The sequence below is a fragment of the Leopardus geoffroyi genome, chromosome B4 (assembly GCF_018350155.1).
Source record: "Leopardus geoffroyi isolate Oge1 chromosome B4, O.geoffroyi_Oge1_pat1.0, whole genome shotgun sequence".
NCBI classification, from domain to species: domain Eukaryota; kingdom Metazoa; phylum Chordata; class Mammalia; order Carnivora; family Felidae; genus Leopardus; species Leopardus geoffroyi.
The window spans coordinates 56389808-56414951 of NC_059341.1; the positions used below are offsets into that span (position 1 = coordinate 56389808).

At 35.4% G+C, this 25144-nt stretch overlaps 1 protein-coding gene and 1 long non-coding RNA gene across 27 annotated transcripts in view; both read right to left on the reverse strand.

Moving 5' to 3' along the window:
* The window catches only part of LOC123590384, a 37798-nt gene extending 35639 nt beyond the window's left edge, over positions 1 to 2159 (reverse strand). Inside the window, exon 1 of the long non-coding RNA XR_006708736.1 lies at positions 2110 to 2159. This is a non-coding gene — a long non-coding RNA (uncharacterized LOC123590384). The remainder of the gene's footprint in view (positions 1 to 2109) is intronic.
* A 3497-nt stretch (positions 2160 to 5656) lies between these two features.
* The window catches only part of C2CD5 (C2 calcium dependent domain containing 5), a 100645-nt gene continuing 81157 nt past the window's right edge, over positions 5657 to 25144 (reverse strand). For 11 of the 26 annotated variants that reach the window (XM_045463516.1, XM_045463511.1, XM_045463509.1 and 8 more), the window contains 10 exons: positions 24988 to 25049; positions 24645 to 24743; positions 24044 to 24133; positions 23261 to 23348; positions 22210 to 22296; positions 13446 to 13496; positions 12471 to 12572; positions 10976 to 11166; positions 7762 to 7908; positions 5657 to 6992 (listed from right to left, as the gene is read on the reverse strand). In XM_045463516.1, the coding sequence (XP_045319472.1) occupies positions 6861 to 6992; positions 7762 to 7908; positions 10976 to 11166; positions 12471 to 12572; positions 13446 to 13496; positions 22210 to 22296; positions 23261 to 23348; positions 24044 to 24133; positions 24645 to 24743; positions 24988 to 25049 (1049 nt within the window). In that variant the 3' untranslated portion in view covers positions 5657 to 6860. The remainder of the gene's footprint in view (positions 6993 to 7761; positions 7909 to 10975; positions 11167 to 12470; positions 12573 to 13445; positions 13497 to 22209; positions 22297 to 23260; positions 23349 to 24043; positions 24134 to 24644; positions 24744 to 24987; positions 25050 to 25144) is intronic. The other 15 variants (XM_045463518.1, XM_045463502.1, XM_045463520.1 and 12 more) reach the window with 4 other exon arrangements.

Genomic DNA, 25144 nt, shown 5'->3' on the forward strand with positions numbered 1-25144 from the left:
AGTCTCATAGTTTCCCTGTCATTACCACTGCTGGACATCACCTTAGGCATGAGTCCCTCCTTTTTACTATCTTTAAGGAATTGAAACAAAGTGTTGCTGAGAATGGTATCCAAAGCTCTTTTACTAAGGGGATCATTGAAACAATAAGAAATGGTTATGAAATGACCCCTTGGGATTGGAAGCATTAACAAAAGCCATACTTCCTCGCACCCTTCACCACCCTGCCCCAGCTGTGTGGACTTTAGAATATCAAGAGGGTTGTTGGGGTGCCTGGGTGGCTCAGTTGGTAAAGCGTCTGACTTTGGCTCAGGTCATGATCTCGCAGTTCATGCATTCGAGCCCCGTGTCGGGCTCTGTGCTGACAGCTCAGAGCCTGGAACCTGCTTCAGATTCTGTGTCTCCCTCTCTCTCTGCCCCTCCTCTGCTCATGCTCTGTCTCTCTCTCTCCCAAAAATAAATAAACATTAACAAAAAATTAAAAAAAAAAAAGAAGTTGTGCCACACAGGCAATTCATAATCAACATTTGCAATTTGAGTATTCCAACAGGAGTAGAAATGCTACAAGGCATTCCCAGACTACAAAAGAGCAGATGCCTGCCAAAAGCAGGGTGGGGAACAGATAAGATATCCCAAAGATAATATGGTCTAAGGAATACATGAGCACAGGCAGGACCCAACCCCTAAATACACATTAATAGATACTGGTCAGCTGTTTTCATCATGTCCAGAAAGCAGTGTAATACGTTCCCTATAATCTCCTTAACCAGGACATAGCTATTTGACTTCCCACAGTACAGTACTTAGATATAAAGCCCCCTCACATGCACAATGTGCAAGATTTGTGTATTGAAAACTACAAAATATTGATGAAATACACTAAACAAAACCTAAATGAAGAGAAATAGCATGTTCATGGATTGAAAGACTCAAGATTAAGTTGTCAATTCTCCCTAAACTATAGGGATCTATAGATTCAGCACAATCCCAATTTTAAAAAGCAGGTTTTTTTCATATAAATATTAACAAGCTATTGAAAATCTACATGGAAAAAACAAAGGAACTAAAATTGTCAAAAACATTTTTTAAGAATGTGAACAGGGGCACCTGGGTGGCTCAGTCGGTTAAGCGTTGACTTTGGCTCAGGTCATGATCTCACATCTCGTGGGACTGAGCGCCTTGTTGGGCTCTGCACTGACAGCGTGGAGCCTGCCTGGGATTCTCTTTCTCTCTCTCTCCCCCTCTCTGTCTCTCTGCAGTGCACTCTCTCTCTCTCAAAATAAACAAACATTTTAAAAAATGATTTAAGAATGGGAACAAAGTTTTAAGACTCACATTTCTTGATTTCCAGACCTACTATGAAATTAGAAGAATCAAGATAGTTTAATATTAGAAAAAGGATATATAGAACACAGGACAGTCCAGAAATAGACCTGTACGTCTATATGTGGTCAACCAATTAATCAATTTTCAACAAAGATGCCAAGTCAATCAAATGTAGAGAAGTTAGTCTTTTCAAAAAATTGTGCTCAAGCAGTTGGATATCCATATGCAAAAAAGGAAAAAAAAGAAAATAAAAGCCTTGACCCATACTCATACCACATACAAAATGTAACTTGAAATGATCATGTACATAAAGGTAAAGCCAAAACCTGAAATTTCTAGGAAAGCTTTGCAATTTGGGGTTAGGCAAAATTTCTTAGAACACAAGAAAGCACAGCCCCTGCTCTGGCCCCCAGTGCCGACCCAGTCGGCCTGGCTCAGCCATGATCAAGGCGATCCTCATCTTCAACAACCATGGGAAGCAGCAGCTCTCCAAGTTCTACCAGCCCTACACGGAAGATACACACAGCAAATCATCAGAGAGACATTCCATTTGGTATCTAAGAGAAATGAAAATGTTTGTAATTTCCTAGAAGTAGGATTGTTAATTGGAAGATCTGAGAACACAGAAAGTACAAACCACAAAAGAAAAAAAATAAAGAAGACTTCATCAAAGTTAAAAATTTTTTCCCCAAAAGACAATGTTTGAAGAATGCAAAAAGGACAAAGACTGAAATAAAATGTCTGCAAAATACATATCTTATTTAAAAAACAAACAAACAAACAAACCTCATGGCATGCCTGGGTGGCTCAGTCGGTTAAGCAGCTGACTTTAGCTCAGGTCATGATCTCCCGGTTCCTGAGTTGGAGCCCCACGTCAGGCTCTGTGCTGACAGTTCAGAGCCTGGAGCCTGCTTCAGATTCTGTGTCTCTCTCTGTCCCTCCTCTGCCCATGCTCTGTCTCTCTCCCTCTCTCAAAACTAAATTAAAAAAACATTTTTAAAAAATTAAAAAAACAAAAATCCCTCATACGTAGAGTTCACGGGAAACTCTTCACAACTCCATTGACAGTTGGGTTGAGCACTAACTAGAAAGTGAAACTTGGCAGGTTTCCTTAGATGGAATAGGCGTGGAGGAAATAGAACTACCTGCTAAGCAATCATGCAAACCTTTGCTGTTGTCTTGGCCACTTAGGCGTCATCACTGCAGGAGACCAGCATCTTCTACTACTCTGGGGAACCCATTCCAACAGCGACATCATGCGGCAGTGAGAAGCAAATGCAACAGTGTAACGAAGTGGTTCCTGTACTCTACCAGCGTTGGTGGGGAAGCTGAACTTAAAGTTCTGGGGACTGCGCTGAGCCTCTAGAGTTCTTGGGCAATTCTAGAAGTGGAGACGACCTCAAAGGTGGGAGATCCTGAATTTATCCTAATTAGTTGGGTGGGTATTCAAAATAATTAATTACAAAAAAGAGATATGACTGTACTTATAACCTGAGTTTGTGAAGCATTTCATATTACCATAAATAGCACTATATTGTAACTTTATGCTTTATATATAGCCATAGTTTAAATTTAGAAGAATTCGTGTTAGTCTTCTATTGCTTCCATAACTATTGCCAACTTAGTGCTTAAATAAGTTTATTATGTTACATTTCCATAGGTCAGAAATCTGATATGGGTCTCACAAGGCTAAAATCAAGCTTTGTTCCTTTCTGGAGGCTCTAAGGGAGAATCCATTTCCTTACCCATTTCAGTTTTTGGCAAAATTCAGTTCCTTGTGGTTATAGAACAGAGAACCCTATGTACTTGCTGTCAGCTGAGGGCCATTCCTGGAGTCTAGAAACCACCCACATTTCTCAGCTTGTAGCTCCCTTCCTTCTTCAAAGTGAGCAATGGCATGTTGAGTCCACCTCTCATAGACTCTCTCTAACCTACTCTTCTATCATCTTCCACTTTTGAGGATTCATGTGATTAGATCCTAGGACCCCTTCAGATAAACCTAGGTAATTTCCCTATCTCAAGGTCTTTAACTTTGATCACATTTGCAAAGTCCCTTTTGTTCTGTAAGGCAATATATTCACAGGTTCTGAAAATTAGGCTGTGGATATCTTGGAGGGAGTGAGATTATTCTGCCTACCATAGATATATCGTGGTTTTTTTTTTCAAGGATTTTTTATTTTCAAGTAACCCCACACAACAAGGGACCCGAACCCACAACCCCGAGGTCAAGACTCACATGTTCCACCAACTGAACCAGCCAGACACCCCTGGGTTTTTTAATATTTAAAAATCTAATCTTTAAAATGTCTTGACTTTCCTCCAGGGAAAAGGCTAGGTTTTTAGGATAGCATTTATGTAACTATTGCTAACTTTTACTTCAGCCTGGCTCCTCATTCCCCTCCATTCATTCGATATTAGGTTTAAGTCGGGGTCAGTTGGGTTTCAGTATTTCAATAAATCTCCTGAAGCAGTGTGCAAAATTTCATGTGTATGCTTATTTTTCTGGGGAAAAGTTCCAAAGTTTAGGCCAGATTCTCAAAGTACTCTGTGAAAGACCTTCCCCTGGGGGCGGGGAGGGGGGACTGCAAAACTGCTTGTAAATAAATGTGTTACTTTCACACAACATACATTTTCATGCTTCCACACTTTTACACATCCTGTTTCATGAAATTGGGTTGTGTAGTGGAACAGGCATAGGCTTTGGATCTCCCTCAGGTCTCTGACTCAAGCTAAGACTGACTAGGTGTGATGACATTTATCTAGGAAGAAATAATGAAGGGTATCAAGTTTGATGGGGAGCCACAAGATGAGAGCAATTCAGGACATGTTGTTTGATGAACCTTCAAGATAGCCAAGAACTCAAGGCGAGATCATCTTAACTAAGGGAATCTAAGAAAAGAGTCATATTGTCCACAATAAAATTAAACGTTTGGATATGACAAAAGGTACCCTGAACTGTGTTGATGCACAACAAAATAAGGGGAAATTTTGTCACATATGTGGCAGATTATCAACAAGAAAAAGCAAACTCTAAAGAAGAGAAATTCAATTTTCATTGAATGAAAATTGATGGAAGCCAGATTGATGGAAGATTGATGGAAGGGGATGGAAGCCAGACGGTAATCGATTATGGAAGAGTGGGAGGTGGAGGAAGTGCTCACTGCATGTAGCAAATTGGTTAAGTTGTGTAGTTTACCTCTGGAGCAGCACTTAAGAATGAAAGGGATACATATGAGGCATGCTATAAACACTGTAGTAAGTCCCAGCACATCTGTTCAAAATGACCATTTTTGAGGGAATCCACACAAAGAAAAGAGCAGCAACTCTTGAGGTACAGAGTAACATTAGTTTTTCTGGAAGGAGACAGCATGGACTGATTATGCTTCAGAGGTGGAGCACAGGAGCAAATGGCCCATGTGAGCAGACAGAGGGTTAAGCCTGAGTAGTTAAGGAAACTCCAGGTTTTCTAGAAATCATCCAGGCCTGATAATGCCACCCAGTCAGTTTTATGTTTATAATGGAGATAATGCCATATAGTCAGTTTTATTTTAAGAATTAGTAATAATGTATCTCTATGCATAGGACATGGCACAAAATAGATACTCAATTAGTGATATTATTATTCCTCTGCCTAGAAAGGAGTCTAAAACATATTAAGCAATCACATAACAGCTGTTGGATGAATGGATGGATGGATAAAACTATGAACAAATGGTCAATTCCAGTGAACTGCACATTTTCCAGACTGAGTTTAAATATCATTTCCTTTGGGAAGCTGCCTCCATCTCAAGCGACACACATCAGAGCCAGATTGCCTGTGCTTGAATCTTGGCTCTACTATTTATTGTGTCTTTGGGCAAATCAAACTCTCTACTCGGCTTCCTCAACCACAAAATGGGGCTTCACTACAGTATCTACGTCTACCTCATAGGGTTTCTGTAAATATTATGAGGGTTAATACAAAAATCTATTTGTGACGCTGCCTGGCACATAGAAAGCATTCAGTAAACATTAGCAATTGCTATAGTACCATATAGCACAGTTTACAAATTATTCACTTGTGTAGCCATTGGAAGATAAGCTCCATGATCGTAAGAACTTAGGTGTGCTTTGGTGACTGCCTAAAACTGTGCTCTGGGATCTAACAAGCATTCAACAAACAGATGCTGAATGTGAATACCTACCAACCAAAGACCATGAAAATGCCACAGTCCCAGCAGATGCCCAACAGATGTTTGCTGACTGAAGGGAGGAATGGAGACCATCGGGTGGGAAGGGGTTTCAGACTACTGGCAGTACTGCACAAGGGAGGCAAGCAGAGACATAGGGGATATTCCAGTTTATAAACTTTTTATTTAAAAAATAAAATTGTAAACAAAATACAGAAAAATATTGACACCTGTGATAACAAGGAATTGATTCCTAATTTTTAGGGTAGTTTGTTATCCTGAAAGAGCGAAATCATGAGTTTTATACAGAAATTTTATTGTGCAAAGGAGGAATGTACTTTTTAAGGTTCATTTGCACTAGGTATTTGGCATTGACAGAAAAGGTGTTTCTACGTATACATTCAACACTCTGCAGCATATTTACATTCAAGTTACATCTCCAAATTCTATGCCAAATACAACCTAACTTACCATCAAAAATGCCTAAGATATAATTCTGTTTATTTGGTAGGAGTGCAGTATGACTCTATTAAAAATAATTTTATACTCCTACTAGGTCAATTATATTTTAACTATTTCAACAAAACTCACTGACCTTTTTCTTCCCAGTTGAAGCCAAGCCTCTTCTAGACAAATTAAACACAAACAAAAACACTAACAAAATTTGGCCAGTTGTAAAGTTATGTAGTTAATTTCTTCCTCCCTCCTTACAAACATTATTAGAACTTTCAATGGAAGGACACTCGTTCTAATAAATTACATTTTCTTTTACAGCAGTTAGGACACAATATGGATCCAAGTTACAGTAATTTTAACTTTTTAAAAGATGGCTGAAGCACTCTTCCCCTTCAGTTGTTACCAAATTCCAAACTCAGTTATCAAAATAAAACGCATTAAGAAACACACATAGATTTCTCAAAACTTTTCTCCATTTTCCCACACATTCCTCAAATCAGATTATTTATTCATCAACAATTTGTAAATTTCTTGCTTAGTTTCTCTCAATTACACCAGGGTAGTTATTATAATTTCTTGATAATCTCACCATTTTGTGTTTCAAAGTATGATTTTATTAAAGTCAACATAAATTACAGACAGCTTCCATCTCTGCTACAGTTCTCTGAGAAATCTATCTGAACTTAGTGAAGGGTCAAGATTTCATGGGGCATGGCTTGGCAAACAAAACACCATGGTTTAAAAATTCTCATGCCTCCAAGAGATTAGAGACAAATCAAATCTACTCAAAATGTACCAATTCTCTCTTAATGATCTGAAATTAAGTTCACTTTTAAAAGTCCAGTAAGATAATTAAAGACAAAACAATGGAGACAGATGAATTTCATTTAGTTGAACTCTTTCTAATTTACTTCAGGTGGTAACTTCTCCTCCAGTACATGATGGCTGGCAGTTGGCGGTAGGCTGCTGGGTTGATACCACTTCTAACTCGGATTCACGAACAAAAACCACTGCATCACCACTTACATTTATAAGACACTGTGCCTAGACAAACAACAGGACATGTTTAATCACCAACTCAATAATATGCTTATAATTTTCTGTTATATTAGGGGCAGTGTTGCATAGCTGAAAAGCACAGGCTTTGAAGTCACTAGAGAAAAGACAGACAACCCAATAGAGAAATGAGCAAATGAAAAGAAGGCAACTCACAAGAAAACTGAAAAAAAAACAAAAACAAAACAAAACATTAATAAGTTTTTTAAAGGAGCAATACTGATAAATTTATTCTAAAACTGATCCTAAGTAACAGTCTTTTGCTCCCACTAACAGAATTATTTATTAGAGATACATCAACAGGAGCGCCTGGCTAGCTCAGTGGGTGGAGCATGTGACTCTTGTGGAGCATGTGACTCTTGATCTAGGGTCAATAGAGCCTACTTTAAAAACAAATAAACAAACAAACTCTGATGTTATTACAGAAATAGATAAAGAGTGTGGCCCCATCGGGATGTACTCTTCACTAGTATGGCAGTTAGAACTGGACAGTTCATAGTCCAAACTAGAGGTGGCTTTCACAGTAACTAAGGAGCAAAACTTCCAGAGATATTTAAGAAGATCTGGGATGTGAAAACAGTATGTGATTTATGTATGACCATGGTTACTAATATAGTTATTAAAACATGTTTTAAACATCTAGAATCCAAAAGCTCTGAAGAGCAATTCCCTTTGGTTGGGAGATGAATGGGAGGATGGGAAGGCCACAGGGGAAATCCTCAGGTTCCCTCACTGGATGTTTCCAGCTACATCTCACCTGGTTTTTATTTGGGTTCTCCATGAAGACACACTGCTTCATTATGTAGGAGACAACAGCATTGCCTCCTAATGCAGCGACATGAGCTCTCACCATTGCAAACACTTCAGCAATGAAAGCATGGAGAAAACCACTGACTCCTCCTTCCTAAATAATAATATGCAAAAAATCAAACTATATACGTGGACATGAATGTATATAAAATGCCAAATAATATATATTAAAACATCTTAAATGATCTTAATATAATAGATGATCATTTTAATTTTCCTCATAACAGGGATCTGTTGCATGAATGAACAAACCTTTACTGCACACATGTCTGTGATGGGGATTAGTACCCTTATGTTACAGATGATGAAACCAAAGCTGTGGCCCTGACTAGCTATGACCACATAGCTAATAAAAAAAAAAAATGGCAGAGCAAGAATTCAAATTGTTTCTCCATCTTCAACATCTCCATCAAATCATTCCTATCATTCACACAAATTGATGGCAAATATACATAATAAAACTTCTCTGCTATCCGTATCCCCCATCCTGCAGCATGTTCCAGGCACACTTGCCTTTTTATCAGTTTTTCATAGGTGTCAAGCACTTTTCCTTCCTCGGGGTCATTGTACATGCTGTTCCTGAAGGCTCCTCCCCAGTTTTCCACCAGAATAACTCTTAATTCCTCAGGTCCCTGTTTATACGTAACTCTCTCAGAGAAACCTTCCCTATCAGATCTAAATTAAGTTTCCCTGTTATTTCCTCTGATAGCCTTTGTTGTATTTCTTTATATTACTTAACATCACTAGTAATTATACATAAGTTAATGTCCACCATGCTCCAGTTCTACCAGACTGTAAATTCCATCAGGTCAGAAACTGTCATCTGTTCTGCTCACAACTATATGCATCTGTTCTGCTCACAACTCAGTATGTGCACATACTGAGTTTTCCATACATGTTTGTCAGGGAATGAAATCCAGTAGTTTGGAGAATGTTTTCAGTGTTCGAAAATAAAACAGAAACCAAAGTCTAGCTGAGAGCTTAAAATGCTGTTCAACCTCAGCTTTCTATGAATTCTACTGGAGGTTATTTACAGTCTAGGAAGAAATTTCAAACTTTAAACTGGAAGCGAATGGCAAAATTTAATGCACTGTTAGAAAAAACATTTGACCAGATTACACCTTTCTAAAAAGCAGTAGTTTTGTAAAGGCAGCTCTCTTTGTAACTGAGAAACTGAGGCATTTCAGCCTACTTCCAATTCATCATAGCTCAGGACATTTTTTCTTTCACTTATATCTGTTTCCTTCCTGCCTTTTAAATCTAGAAATTCTGATGGCAGAGTAACAGAGACTACAGAGGGTAATTCTTAAAAGATTATATAATTGTAAGCAAATAACTTATCAAGTAACAAATAAATTTGGGATATTATGCCATACAGTTAATATTACAAATCTCTGTTGAAGAGAAACCCACTGTGAGGCAACATTTTGGGGCGTGGCTCTCAAGCAATAGAGAAAGCACTTAGGAAACAAAATTTTATGGATTAACATAGTGCAATAAGTACGTGCTATTAAGAACAACTGGAAAGTTAATTTATCCATCCATACCAGCTTCTCACACCCAACCTTCTTTGTCAAATTTAAATGGACCTAAAAGCGTCACCTATTTTAATTCTATATTAAAAGGTTTTTGAGAATATATTAAGATAGCATCTTTTCTATCTCAACACAATGGAATATGATTTCCTAATTTATCATAAAGAAAACATCTATCTAATTAATCTGTCAGAAGTCATGCCCTCATTTACAGAAAAATATCTATGTCTATTCTCTGCCAGACACTGTGCCAGGTGCAGAATGGTGAGTACAATATTAAAAACATCATGATAGGGGCGCCTGAGTGGCTCAGTCAGTTAAGCATCCGACTTCGGCTCAGGTCATGATCTCATAGTCTGTGGGTTCGAGTCCCGCATCAGGCTCTGTGTTGACAGCTTGGAGCCTGGAACCTGCTTAGGATTCTGTGTGTCCCTCTCTCTCTGCCCCTCCCCTGCTCTCTTTCTGTCTCTCAAAAATAAATAAACGTTAAAAAAAAAAATTTTGTTTTTAAATAGCAGCCTCCCCATTAAAAAAAAAAAAAAAAAACCAGCATGAAGGCAGGGTAACTGGGTGGCTCAGTCGATTGAGGGTCCAGCTTAGATCATGATACCAGGGTCATGGGATTGAGCAGAGCACTGGGCTCTGTGCTGAGCGTTCATTGAGCCTGCTTAAGATTCTCTTTCTCCCTCTCTTTCTGCCCCTCTCACTGGCTCAGGCTCTCTCTCTCTCTCTTTCTCTCTTTCTCAAATTAAAAAAAAAAATAGTGTAAGGGTTATTATTTCTAAGGAAGTACAGAAACACTGATGATGACACAATGGGAAAAAAAGCATAGTTAAGGCATCTTTATAATGCATAGATTTAAAAAAAAAAACAAAGTGCTGAAGAGTTTATTAAGTTTCATACCTCAATAATTTAAAATTGTCCCTATTCACAATATTACTTTGCTCTAGTAAGACACAATGTAAATACAATTTTTTCTTGAGTTTAAATTCCTATGTAATGAAAGATATAATAGACTGACTCTGATTCTTAAATGTGACCACATCAAAACATTATAATTACTGTTACCCACTGTGGGGTAAGAATTTGAATAAATGGCGTCCTCATATACTTCCGGAGGGGGCAATAAAATGAGCAGCCACATTCTTTTTCAGGGGGAGAAAAAAAACAGACATAAACTATCCACAGACATCTATCTATAATATAGTCCCCTACAGTTTCTAAATGTAAAACCATGAAAACTGCTATTTAAATAATAGCAGGCAAATAACTACTTGAAAAAACTAAACTGTTCTTTCAGGCTATTTTAAATCTCTAATCCAACATGGATCAATTTACTTGTTTTACTTATGATAAGGATCTGGAATCTCTAATAATAAATGAAATTAAACCCAACACAATTCTTGTGCTAATACTCGGTGCTATATGAAATTTGGTAAGTCTAATCTAGAATCAATCCAGACAAATGACTGAAAAAAAGAAAAGAAAAAATAAAGGAAAAGGTACGTGTGTGTGTGTGCATGTGTCTATACTTTGGCAAAAAACAACAACCTGAAATTCGTTTGGTTTTGATACTAATGTCTTCAATCAGAAAATGTACAAAAACAATGTTATAAAATTACCTACCTCACGAAGAGAAGTGGTTTCCCGGATAAAAAACATGTTAATTATCCCAAGATATTTAGTTATTTTTGCTCCAGGGATGAAAGAAAGAGGTGTCATCTTAACAACCCCAACTGTAGAATTTGCACAAGGTGGAGCAGAACGGTTCCGGAAATTTCCTTCACCCATCGGACTTGCTTTTTCAACGGTGACAGCTAAATTTGGAGAAAGAAAAGAAAACCTCAAGATCAGATGTTGGTAACTCAATTATTCCCTAAGGTTTCCAAAAAAGTGGTGACAACATTCAGCTGTCTGTGAGGGTAAGCCATGTCATGAGAGTAAAGAAATTATCATGCACTGCATGCAATTAAAGAGAGAAAGAAAAACGTGAGAGGAAATGCTGAAATGGAATTCTTTTGGAAGAAAAATGGCATTCCTGCAAAAGAAAATGCTGATGCGGTATAGCTATGACAACACACAATGATCGTTATAAAGTGAAGAAAAAGAAAAAGCAGGAGAGCATTAAAAATTATCTGCTGTAGGAACAAATTATTACAAAGAGAGTGTGAAAGTTGTTATATTTCCCAGTGCAGTTTTTCCATCTGTTTCAGACAACTTCATCACTGTCAACTTGTAGATAAACCTTATGTTAACAAGTTGTAATGGGTTTTTTCTCCAAACCTTTTTGATCAAACTCATAATTTTAAAAACAAATGACCTTGGCTATCTAAAAGTTAACTGTTTATAAAATAACAAATAATAATAGCTAGCACTTATCAAGTAACTACTATAAGCCACACATGCATATGTATTATCTAATCCTTACAACCCAGCAACATAGATATTATCCCCATTTTACACATGAGCAAACTGAGGCTCAGAGAAATTACATAACTTGCCCAAGGTCACACAGCTATTAAAATGACACTTCTAGGATCCCAAACCAGATCTGTCTGGTTCCATATCCTGTGATCTTTCCTCTAAAACATCATTCGTTCTCTCTTAAAGTACTATAAATTCTTTCACTCAAATATGTTTACCTCAAAGTCTATCAAAACACATGGAGTATAAAGAACACGTAAGTAACGATCCTGATTCTAGCAGTGAGATAAGAGTTTACTACCTTCTATCCAGAAATACCTCATTCTTTTAGCCCTCTTTATCACTCTTAGGAAACTAACAGATGCCATATACTACATAGTAGCTAGGGTCCTCAAAGAGTATCTCTTCTATAAGAGAGCTCATAATTTCCTTCCATTAGAAGGATATAATATCTATACACTTCTAAGAATACCTTCACAAAAAGTAAAATTTTTAAAACATAATTCTACAGTTAAAATGAACAAATCTAAAGGCCCTTCAATAACTTTTGCTAAGTGACCATTAGAGTCTGCAGCTTTCACACTCCAATACATGATTGATCGGCAATGTTATTACAGGGTAGAAAGGTCTAGCCTTCACCACTGGGAAATCAGGGATATGCTTCTCAGATCATAATGTGGTAGAAACATCCGCCTACTTGTCTTAATTGATCCGCGCCTTATGGTCTGAGCTTTCAGTTTAATGAGCTCTATCCAGCTGCTGCATCTGTCTGCAAAGGAACTGTAATCAACTGACGTTGCTGAAAACACAGACAGAAAACAAAAGAAAAAACAAAGAAAAAATATGGATGACGTCTCTTACTCGTCATAACACTCCTTCCGATGATGTACTTTAACTGTAACTTAGAAAAAGAATGGTCCTTTTCAAGTCAGATATGAGAGATAGTAAAGAGTCAAGCTTTAGACACTGATTTGTCCAAAACCAAGTTCTTAATTAGCTGGCTGAGCATTTTTGGTGATGTCATAGTTGTGTGGTGGTCTCTTAGGGGCAATGGAAGCAAGGTCTTACCAAAATATCACTGCAAGGACCATATACCGCTTTGACTAATGTTATTTCCCATTCTTTTTCTTTACAAGGTTTTAACTGTCTATATTTTAGGACTTTAATTCCTTATTTTTACCCTAAAACAAAAATAATGAAAATCAAATGCTGAAGAACACATGAAAAAAAAAAAAAATCACTGGTTGACTTATCTTTTATTAAAACACATTCTTTCTACCATAAGTAACAGAAAGGCCAAAGGATTATTGTGGTCAATATTCTGTTTTCACATCTGATTTTGGTAACAAGCTTCTGACAACATTGAGTGGGGAGGCAGATGCGAGTCTAACAAGTTCTCCTTTTTAAATAAAATAGCTTTTACTACTACTAAGCTAAAAAGAATGTCAAAGAGCTAAAATTTTATTTTGAGAAACAGGGAAACTATTAAGATGCTAAAAACTTAAATATTAGGTTAATTAATATTTTTAATGACACATTCTAACTACAATAATGCCACATTTTGGTGTTTATTCCACTGTCCAGTGCATTTCTCCAATGTCTGTATGTTTATGCACCACCACACTAGAATTTCACACCTTTGGTGACTATTTGCTTAATTAGACAAACTCACCTCTCTGTGCAGCTGGTATACCTGAGTTAGAACTTGCACTCTCCAGGTGTTCTAATAAGACAATATGAACAACATTAGCTCGGATGCTAAGTACAAGCCAGTATCTCTTCTTTGCTGTTTGTCAATACCATCTATAAGCCAGATGAATAGGAGGAAATCTTTATGGCTTCATTATAAAAGCAAACCAAATAGAAGAATTCAGGGTTTAAGTGCAGTTTCTACTGATATATGAAAACTAGCTCAGTTAATAAATAGCATGTCAAGGAAGACTGTTACTGTAACACAAGAAGAGTTTCAGAAACATTATAGACATGAGAAAATATAAACATAGTAACAAATGTTAGTAGGATGAAAGCAGGATGAGAAAACTGAGCAGAGAAATTAAAGAAAACCTGAAATGAAACTTGGAAGGGAAAATGTTTGGGGAGTGGGAAGGGTCAATAAGATTACAAATTACGGACAAGGCAATGACCTGTGTCTCACAGATAAATACAAGCTGCTTACTAACCATAACCTTCCCCCTCACTACCACAATCCCCTTCATTCAAGGACTTCACTGTCAACAGTTCCCTCTGGTGGCATTAAGACGTTGTGGAACCAAAAAGTACTCTCCACAGACATGACTAGGGTCCCAAACTAGAATCACTCCCTTTCCAGGAACCTCACAAAAGGAGCATCCAGAATTTTCCCTAATATTTCATATTTTTATTATAGCTATTTAAAGTATTGTACAAATTTAAACAGCACTACCAAAACTTCTGAGAATAATTCGAGTCATCCAGTTTTTTTTTTAATTATAAATTAAGTAAATACATATTTTTATCTCTGCTTAATGTATTAATCTTTTGGTAATATTCTTAAATTAACGAAGTTAAACCTTATACCAAATAAGGTTTGGACAGGTTCTTGCTAATTGGGTGCATGGAAGTATGCATACTCCCTCTCCCCATTTTTATAAGGCAAGTGACCACCAGTAAATACTGCAAAGTGTAGAGTGGCTGACATTCCTCTTACAATACAGAGCTGTTGAATAAATGGGCTAAGTAGGGTCAACAAAATGACTGTGAGGTACCATGCTGTGGGTGTGCCCCTGACCATCATGCCCTCAAGACAGTAGATCTAGACAGGAAGAGTCCTCCCTGATTCAGGATCCTGAGGAGCTTTGGAAGTCCAGGAGGAGATGGAACCCACAGGAAGGAGACTACAACAGAACAGACACTCAGAGGCCTATCACATCTCCAGGGACAGCTAGTTCAGCACTGAAACAGACACGGTGCAGAAGGTGGGACAGCAAATGCCCATCCTAAGCCTCCATATCCCAGGTGGCTCCCAGGGCTCTCCTATGTCCTACGTAGTACAGACTTGTGGGGCAGAGACTTACAGAAAATATACTTGGCCTTAGGAATTCTGTGAAAGCTTTTAAAATGAGGGAACAGGGGTCAAAGCTTTAAAAAAATGTGGAAATTATTAACATGAAATTATCTTCTATAACTCAGTATTATCTGGGTAATAGGAAACTCCCCAGTGAGTAGCAACTACATGTAATTTAATAACAAATGTCCACCAAAAGAGCATTTAGAAAGTATCTGTTACCAGCTCTAAATATCAATTTTTAAAAAAAGAACCAAAGGTACACATTGATCTGTAAAATATTTGTTTTTTTAAGGATAAATAGTATATCTTTGCAAAGACAGACAATAAATCTGATTAAGAGTAGTTGCCTCGTGAAAAGGTAAATGAATGGAGAAGGGGGAGCTAGATTTTGGACTATTTGATTTTTTCATAAGATTTGAATGTTTCACCGTATACATTTATTACTTTTCCCAAAAAATTTTTACAAAGGGCGGAGAAGGGGGGGGGGAAGAGCAAGGGAAAATGTCTATTCCCTGCCTTCATATATGTATGTATTGAATTAAAATTTAAGGAAAAAAAAGTTTTTAAATTGCAGATATTCTTAAGGGAAAGGTTAAGGGAGATGATTTTTGATCTCAGTTCAGGACAGCAGGTTCACCCAACATGCTTGCCAAGATCTTAATTTTTCTCACAGAAAAAAGGCCCAAGATGAGGTGGTCCAGGGAACAGGTGATCAGCTCCTCAGACGTTTGCACACCTCAGTTATCTAAGGACCTCAGATTCTCAGTCACTCTGCTCCTCCAATTACAGTTTGGCTTTCAAGGTAATAGGCTTTTCAAAAGAGAAGGTACTACAGATATCAGTTATCTGGCTCACTGGCAAACTAGCAATTCTGGTGAAAAAGAAATAAACACATATGCAATCTCTAAGCCAATACTTAAAGAGAGAGAGAGAACATATTTCACATTCAGGAGTAGAAATCTTATTAAAATCTTTTGAGATTTGTTGAGTAGCTAATGCCCATTGCCAGCCATTTGTATATTTGTCTACATGTGAAAGTCTCTGCTCCACATGTGAAAGAGTTTGAGACAAACACTTCTTATGTTAGGTATCCCCAATCTAGCTGCAGAAAGTCTCAATGAAGCCACACAGTAGCCCACTTCTCTTACGATTTCCTTTCCCACTGGATACAAAAAAAATGATTATTTTGCTTCATTAAAAAGTCACCAGTAAGTGATAACCCTGTTATCCACCCCCCCCCCAATGAACAATCCTAGAAAGTCAGCAAGACAAATAGAAAATAAAGTTTTATTATTCTCTTAGTACACTACAATTGTATTTAACAAGCCCTTATCAGCGTGGGGCAGGAGACTAACCTAGGTTAAAAGCAGTTGAGTGAAAATGAGCATATTGATGACAAACAGAAAATAATGTGGCAAGGACTCTGTCTCCCTCAATTATACATGCTCCAATGCTTCTGAAGTTTGAGACTTCTTCCATTCTCCTAAATAACTTGTCATAACCAAGGACAAAGGTATCAGCTGGTGATGATAAAGCTCTACAATGATCAATAACTCTTCTGACAACTTATTCACATTAGAATCTACAAATCATCTTTGGTTTGAATAATTAAAAAATACTTGAGATAATCTTATCTGGTCATCTTAAGGAAATTACCAAAACTAAAAAAAAAGGCCCTGAAACCTATGAAGATTCTCTGGCAGATTAAAAAATATGCAATCTGGAATGCCTGGCTGGCTCAGTCAGTAGAGCAAGCAAGTCTTAATCTCAGGGTTTGTAAATTCAAGCCCCATGATGGGCATGGAGCCCACTTAAAAAAATTCATATGCAATCTGAAGTCTTTAAAAATGTCTGCTTTATTTAGCTATTTAAACATTCTTAGTTTTAAGTTATTATGATCAAACTTTCACTTTATGTCTCTTTCAGCATTTCTGTCACTGTATAATATACTGATTAGCTATATCCTATAAGTATAAAATCTGGCTTAATGACTGAGTTAAATAAGACAAATTATGTGTATAAACATTCAGTAGAAACCTTGTCCATAATGATATTCAAATACTGGTGGATTGATAATGAAATTGCCATATTATAGCTAAAAGATATTTAAAGCACAGAGAAAAATATAAATAGCTTCAATCTGGAGAGTCCACTATGGGAAAAACTCGACTACTATCACAATATGTACATTAGATGATAAAGACAATTAGCTTCTCTATTTGGATCATTAAAGCTTCCACCTTGTACAATTAAAGTTAAGAGTGCAACAGACTAAACAACCTGTCTTCTTTAATGCCCATTTTCTGTTTTCCTGCCTGTTTCCAGGCATTCACTTCCCCCTCCGTCCCACCCTTTATATCTTCTCTTCTAAATAACCCAGTAACCCAGTTCCATTTTCTTTGCTGTTTACTCCCTCTTCCGCAAACTCTGGATTTCATTGAACTCAAGCTGCCTTGAAGAAGCAAAGATTCCTTATCCCTACTTCTCCACCAATTCTCTTTCCTTCCTTCTTTCCCGTATCTGGGATAAGTTTCTCATATATTTTCCACTCTGCAGTTTCTCTTTTCCTCTCAATCTCCTTCCCCTCAGCATCTCTCTCCTTTCAGGACCTCCCACTGATGGTTGGGGCCATCAACAACATGGAGAACTTCAGTGTTTGGTACCGTTGCTACCATTTGGTTGTAGTGACAAAATAGATTTTAAAAAGAAAGAAAAAACAGACATGCAATGAATTGTTAATACATAAAGATATTTTTAGTTAGTGTAAAGAACTATGTAATAGTTGTAAGAATTTAGAACCATTAGTTGGCAGGATAAAATAAAAGCTAACTTTGTAGTTTTTATAGGGTTATATTTCAAATGGCTAGTTTAAAGTAATGTGAGGCAAGTCATTTAATTTAAAAAATTAAACTATCTTCTAAAATCAAATTTGTCTTAACAAAGAATAACCCTTATAGCCTCAATAAAAATAAACATTAAAAAACTTCAAATGTGAATATCTAATTATGGAGTACAATGTATTGAGGATATAAACCAACTTGTTTTTTTTTATACTGAAATCCAGAATTTGACTTCTGCTCGTCACATTAATCAGCAGCTGCTTAATGCAAAGAGTACTCTCCTGCCAGCCTATAGCTTATGCCACTGAACATGAGGCTTTCCTCCCAGCACAAAGCAAAATGAAAGCAGGATCAAGTTAGGTACAAAAGACTTTTCTTCTATACAGTTTCATCTGACAGTACATAAAAAACTAAATTTACCTAACCTTTTAAAAGCCTTAAACTCTCATAATTTTAATGAAAACTATTATCTTATTATAAACCTATAAAGTATTTGAAAAATATTTATAGTGGCATATGATTCACATACATTTGTCTGAGATCTTAAGAACCACAGTATGGTACCTAATATATTGAGATTTAGGGCTTTAGACATATATCAAAAATAATTTGCTAGCCTTTTATAAAAAGTATATGCATAAAATTTTTGAGATTTTCTACAGTCTGTAAGAAAAATCCTACTGACTTTTTTTATTTTTACCCAGATTACTTTCACTCAGATTCCCCATTGTTACTGTATTTGTTCTATCCTTTTATATATAAATTCATTTATATATAAATATATAGACTAATTTATATACATGTATACATATAGATACACATATATATGTGTATATATATATATACATATATATATGTGTGTGTGTGTGTGTGTGTGTGTATATATATATATATATATATATATATAAAATGGTCTCTTAAAGCCATTTCATAGTGTAAAAGTAAATATTTAGAAAACTAAAGTATAGATACTAATGATGAAGAAAAAACATTATGAGAGTGGTATAAAAAATTTGCCATTCTTTTTCTCATAATACAGCCTCATGTGAATATAAGTAATTTATGTTGATGGCACATCATCTATGTTCCTCATAATATTCATTAAAGAATTTTGATGACCTCCACATGATAATTTCCTGGAATAAATTACTCAGGCTCAGCACCTTTTAAAATTTCAAATCAGAAAATCAAGACACCTAGCAAGATAATCAAACCGGCCATAAATTTGAGACCTACATCAAACTATTTTGTTACCCTGAGAAATAAAACCAAATATAATAAAATATGAAAGGACAAAAATGAACATGGATGGACAATTCAGGCCCAGGCTTACTCTACATGGTGAATTAGATTAGGATACACATAATTGAAGCATATTTTCTTCACATAATATTCACTCATTTTTCAGTAACACAAAAAGGAAAGGTTTATCTACAAGTTAAAAGATGGAAGTATAAATATGATGTGCATAGCTCTTGAAACTACTCTGTCAACATACAAGAAGTAACGATTTTTAATAAATTGCCCTGTCTGTAATAACATGAAAAATTAAATTAAGTAAAACTTAATATTAAACTTAAAATAAAATGAAGCTTAATAAAGTTTTCAGAATTTAAAAAAGGGAAAAAGCTCCATCAGCTTAGCTAAGTGACCTTAACAAAAGTATAAAAACCATAAAACTATATATTTACTTATTTATCAATATTAGTAGTCAACTTTTAAGCCTCTTGTGGGTGCATATAAGAAAGTCAAGAAGTTTTTGGGCTTTTCCTAGCACTCTTTATTTATTTATTTATTTATTTATTTTATTCTTAGAACTCTTTACCTTTCTCTCTCTTGCCTGTTACTTCTAAATTGCTAAGCTTAACTTTTGCCAGATATTTCTATTCTCTGTTTAAAACTTCCCTTCATGTTACAATGCTCAATTACTACATTCATGTATTACACTCTATTATTCCACTCTTCAGACCTTTTCAAAACCCATCCTATCCTCAAATCTTCCAAAATACTTTGTGATAACTTCTTCAAGTATATTTAGTATAACCGATGTCCTCCTGAAAAGACTTGAGGAAGCAAAGACAATAAATAAGCATGCAACAGAAACGACACTTACAAAAGTATTCACAAAAAGGCACTACTAAACTTTTTAGTAGTTACTGATGATTCTAAAATGTAATATTCAAGGAAAAACACATAGTTTTTGCACATAGTTTTTGCAGTTAAGTACTTAGTATAAAAGTTTCATATATGTTAGTATTAGATGTGATGCTACTAAACATTATGAAGATGATGATGATGGCAGCATGATCTGATTCGGTGGTTTTCAAACGTTTTGAAACTCTTTCTTACAACAAAATCAGATACAGAAAATCGGTAAGTAAAAGCATTACTGAATCGAAGCTGCTCTAGTTCAGAGGTAGCGGGTCCAGAGACCTCCCCTCCCCTCGCTCCCTGCCCACCCTGCCTCCTAGAAGGCCATGAAGCACCTATGAAGAAACTCCATGGTTTGGAGAAGTTGAATTTAAAAATTATTGATTTAATAGATTTGAAGCTATTTGGAAATTTTTAATTTAACTTAATTCGGAAATTTTTAATTTAACCTAATTAAACATTAGCCTCTGATTTTGATGAATTAGCTTTTGATTTATGTTTTTAATAACAGGAACATGTTAATTATTGAAGAACCATTTGCTATAGAAACCCAAGGAATGAGAGTTAAAGGCTAGAGAGAATATTAATCCTTTCACATCTTGCAGATGAGGAACTGAGGCTTAGTTGGCTTATTAGAGGTTAACTGGCCCAAGTTCTCACACTTGATCAGTCGCAGAACTGAGAAGAGAACCCAGGTCTGCTACTTTATCACTCCACTTTAGGGCCCCTCTCCACACTCCCTGAAATGAACTGCAATGTTTTAAGTACTGTTCAGATATGACTTATTCTACTCAAATTCTTCTTTCCTCATTCTACAAAGTATCATTTGTACAAAATAGACTCATGACGCCAACAAGCACTAGTTTTAATTACCTTTGAAAACACTTGGAAAGCTACTGCAGAAACTGCAAGTTATCAATATAGATACGAAAAATTTAAAGAATTTAAATCCAATTTTCTTCAGGAATCAGTAACTACTAACAAGGTAAAACTGAGCTAAAGGAACCCCATATCCACAAGTATATATTCCTATAGATTGCCAATTGATCAAATCTTTTTGTTGTGATTACATTTTTGGTTTTGGTTCCCCCTCCACACCCTACCCCACCCATTGCAGGGTAAGGATAAACAAAATGACACCTAAAAGTGATTTGAACTAACCCTGTGGCTAAATACAAGTTTCCTGTACAAATAGGTGTTTTAAAAAAAAAATTGTATCTAGTCAGTACAAGGAAGATTCTTCACAGTTCTTTTTGTTCTGGAAGCTATATTTAATTGATAAATCTGAACTCAGATTATCTTTGGATTTGATTTTTCCTCTCTCTTCTTTCAAGGAGTTGAACTACGCTAAAATTCTCTATGGAGTTCTAACGTAGAATTTTAACTTAAACAAGAAAGAGGACCACAGTTACCATGTTAGAAAGTTCAGAATCTGAAAGGAGCTTATCTTTTCATCTTCAAAATATGAGACAAGATCTATTTATCTACATAGATAAGCAGGCCTAGTGATTTAGTAAAGACTCTATATGCAATGTGAATATAATACTATTCTGTATTATAACTAATTGGTATCAGATGAAATAACTGATAAGTACAAATCATTTAAAAATTTCTCTTGCATTATAAAATGTAAAAATTAGAAAAGCCAATTTTGTTTGAAATAACAAATGCATCACTTCTCAGAATAAAAACCTATGAAAAAACAGAAACTACACTTATTGTATATGTAATGCTATAAAATAAGGTACAGTAATTCTGAAAATTCTTATAAAATTGCCCTGAAATCAGAAGAGAAATAGAAAATACTACCTCCCATTTTTCTCCAAAGATTGTACAGATCTATGTAGATGTATTGCTATTAAGAAAGCATCATTTTGCATTTGAAAATATGGCAGTATCTTTTAAGCACATTACAACGTTCCTCAATAATAACCAAGACACTCAAAGGACAGCTCATCCCTTTTTTACTTACACTACCCCCACCTAAACCTCTCCACACACCTTCTGAAGAAAATAAGTATTTTATCATCCATAAAATGTAAACATTTTTGAAAAGATTCCATCGTTGCTGGAAAAAAACCTTACCAGATAGTATCAATATATCATGTGTGAGTAGTTACTTAGGGAAATACAGATTTCTGAAGATAAAACTTTAATACATTTGAAGTATAAGAATGGAGTATCACATGAAAAATTACCTTAATAATTTATGATGAGATTACTTGAGAAATTAAAATATGAGGAATATTACTCTCTCCCCTGTACAAACATGAAGAAACAGACCATGAGGGAATGAAGAATAAATCTTCATCTCAAGAGTAAGTAAGACTGCCTACAATGAAGAAGTAAAAGGAACGAGAAACTAGGATTTGTGTTCGCATTTCCCTCATTTAACCAACCTTTAGCTGGTGGAAAAGGATGAGAAGGAAGCGAATCTGAACAGAGCTCCAGTGGAAACTGCAGAAGTTCTTCATTATCTGTAGAGGCTTGAGAGGCAAGAAAAACACTAGTTATTTAGTAATGATCTAGTATTAATTTTTTTTAAGAATCTGGGATAATATATATTTCCCCCCAATCCAATTTATTCTTGTTATTTTCTTTTTGGTTTCTCCCATAGAAACCCTTCACCTGCATAATGTTGAGAGATGCTCTCTTCCCTGCTAGGACTGTTGTGAGATTTAGAAAAACTCCTAAGTATAAATCTCTTAGCATATAATAATAAGAACTCAATAACAAATAATAGCTCCACAATTATTATTCTACTTTTTGTACCATACTAGTTCTATGATACTTAAAACAGTTATTTTCTATCTTCTTTGATAAATATCTGAACGCAATCGTTTAATACATCTGTTTGAGATTAATTCATGCTTTGCATGTAGAATGTAATCACCTTTAAAAATTTTAGACTAACCATGTATATTTCATTTAGCCAGGTAAGTCCTTAAAGTTTAGAAAGCATACTATTTCCCTGTCCTTTTTTTCAGAACACATAGCAGTTTTTAATAATGAGTTTCTTTGGAATATATTAAGGATGGTACTTCCTAAATTTTACTGGATAAAGGACAACTCTGAGAATCTGCTGGATACCAGGGAACCTTTCTTGAGAAGAATACATGATGTTTACTACATCAGTAGGTTCTCAGATGCCTTGAGGACCTCCCCAAAGACTCCAGGACAGAAATCACAAAATTTCTGCAGAATTAATATACTATAACCTAAGCCTAAAAAACAGCAGCATTCTTTATGGAAATAAATACCAGTGAACCACCTATTCATGTGTGAAAAATACCAAGTCATCACATTCTTCTTATCCACCACGTTATAAAGACAGAAAAAGTGACATATCTCTTCTTCAAGAAAACAGTCATTTATTTAATCTATACTTTTTTCACTGAACTATAATGTAGACAAACATATGAACTATGCTCCCATCCATCACAGGTTTACCTCTTTGCAATGACTTTTCAACATGTGTTTTTGTGGTCTGTAAAGCCTGATTTTTGTCAAAAGTTATTGCAACTGCTGTGACTGTAACCTAGAATTACAGAAACAACGTGATTAGCAAACTAATCATTGCCACAATAAGTTTCTCACAAACCTTCTTCAGTAGCATGGAACAATTTATACTAACTGGCTAATTTGCTTTTCCTGGTTAAGACTCTCAACCAGAATTGCCAATAACTATTCAGATATTCAGACTACAACTGAGTCTGACATGTGTACCTAAACCTAGATATTCCTGCAAGAGCTCAAGTACCTTCTCTAAAATATGGGGACAGGAGAAATCCCACATAAGTACACATTCTACGCTAGCCATATGATTCTACCTTTGGATTACTAGAGTTCAGAAAAATAAAACATACATGGACTGATTCATTCTAATATGTTTAAAAATATTATAAAGCAAAATCCTTTATACTTATTCACTTATGGCAGGTTTATAATATTAAAACAGATCAGATAAAAGCTAGAATTCTTCTTCAATAATAATTGAAACTTGGGGTGCATGGGTGGTTTAGCCGCTTAAGCGTCCGACTCTTGGTTTCAGCTCAGGTCACAATCTCATGGTTTTGAGTTCGAGCCCTGCATCAGGCTCTGTGCTGACTGCACAGAGCCTGCTTGGGATTCTCTCTGTCTCCTTCTCTCTGCCCCTCCCCTGCTTGTACTCTCTTTCTTAAACTAAATAATTAAACATTAAAAAAAAATAATAATAATTTGAATCTTAATTACCTGTATTAATTCATCTTCAGGCAGAGATACTGTAAAATTTACATGGCAAAGGCAGCAGGGGATCATAGACCGTAGTTTAAAATACAGGCTCTACACAATAGGAAATATTAGTGATATCATTTCTTTTGATTAAAACATTTTTAAAAACTGATTTTTCACCACACACTGCATTATGGCAAAAGGGACATTTAAAAGAGTAAAACAAAGCTGGTCCACTTGTTTTGTGTATTCTTACATTAAGAATACTATTTTAAATATTTAAGCAGACAATAAGATTTAATCATAATAACCAATAAGTCATAAAAAGTAATATAGGAAAAAAGGCTTTTTTAAAATTTATGTATATACAATAGATTCATATGAAGCTTAAAACTATGAAACAACTTAAAATATATGTCATCAATAGTGTGGCATATTAAGATGGAGAGGACAACTTTAGCATTTTACCAGATGACAGAGTTAAGATTAAACTAGTATGTAAATGAAAATAATTTGGCCCACAACTGTGTAAGATATTCCAGACAACACATACACTTTCCTTTTTTAATTTCATAATTCTTAGGAGTTTTAACTAAAATACAGTTAGTCAAAAGATTCATACCTTGAGCAAATTTTCACAGAGATCATTAAAGTTCTTATTAAGGGCTTGATTAGTCAGGTTAAGGCTGCTTAATCGGATTACTCTTACTGATGTGAACATCTAAATATGGGGAGATATAATAGCATGTCATTTAATATTTTTAACTAAATAGTGTAACAGTTGATAAAACTGCCAAATAATGAATAATAAATAATGTAGTATGAAAAGGGCTAATCCAAAAAAAAAAAAAAGAAAGGCTAACATTTTAATTGCAATAAGGAGGTCAAAGAAAAAGCATATATTAAGGAACTCGCTAAAATCACATACATTTATGTGAAATGGGAACCTTATGGGAAAGGTTTACCTGTATTTCTGATGTCCAATTGTTTATACCAGGCATAATTTCTGTATTACAACTATAAAAGCCTGTTGAAATAAATCATAGTTAAACTATATGATAATGCTTCATCTATTTTTATGTTAAAGAGTAACATTTTTCAATTATCACATGGAATTCTAAC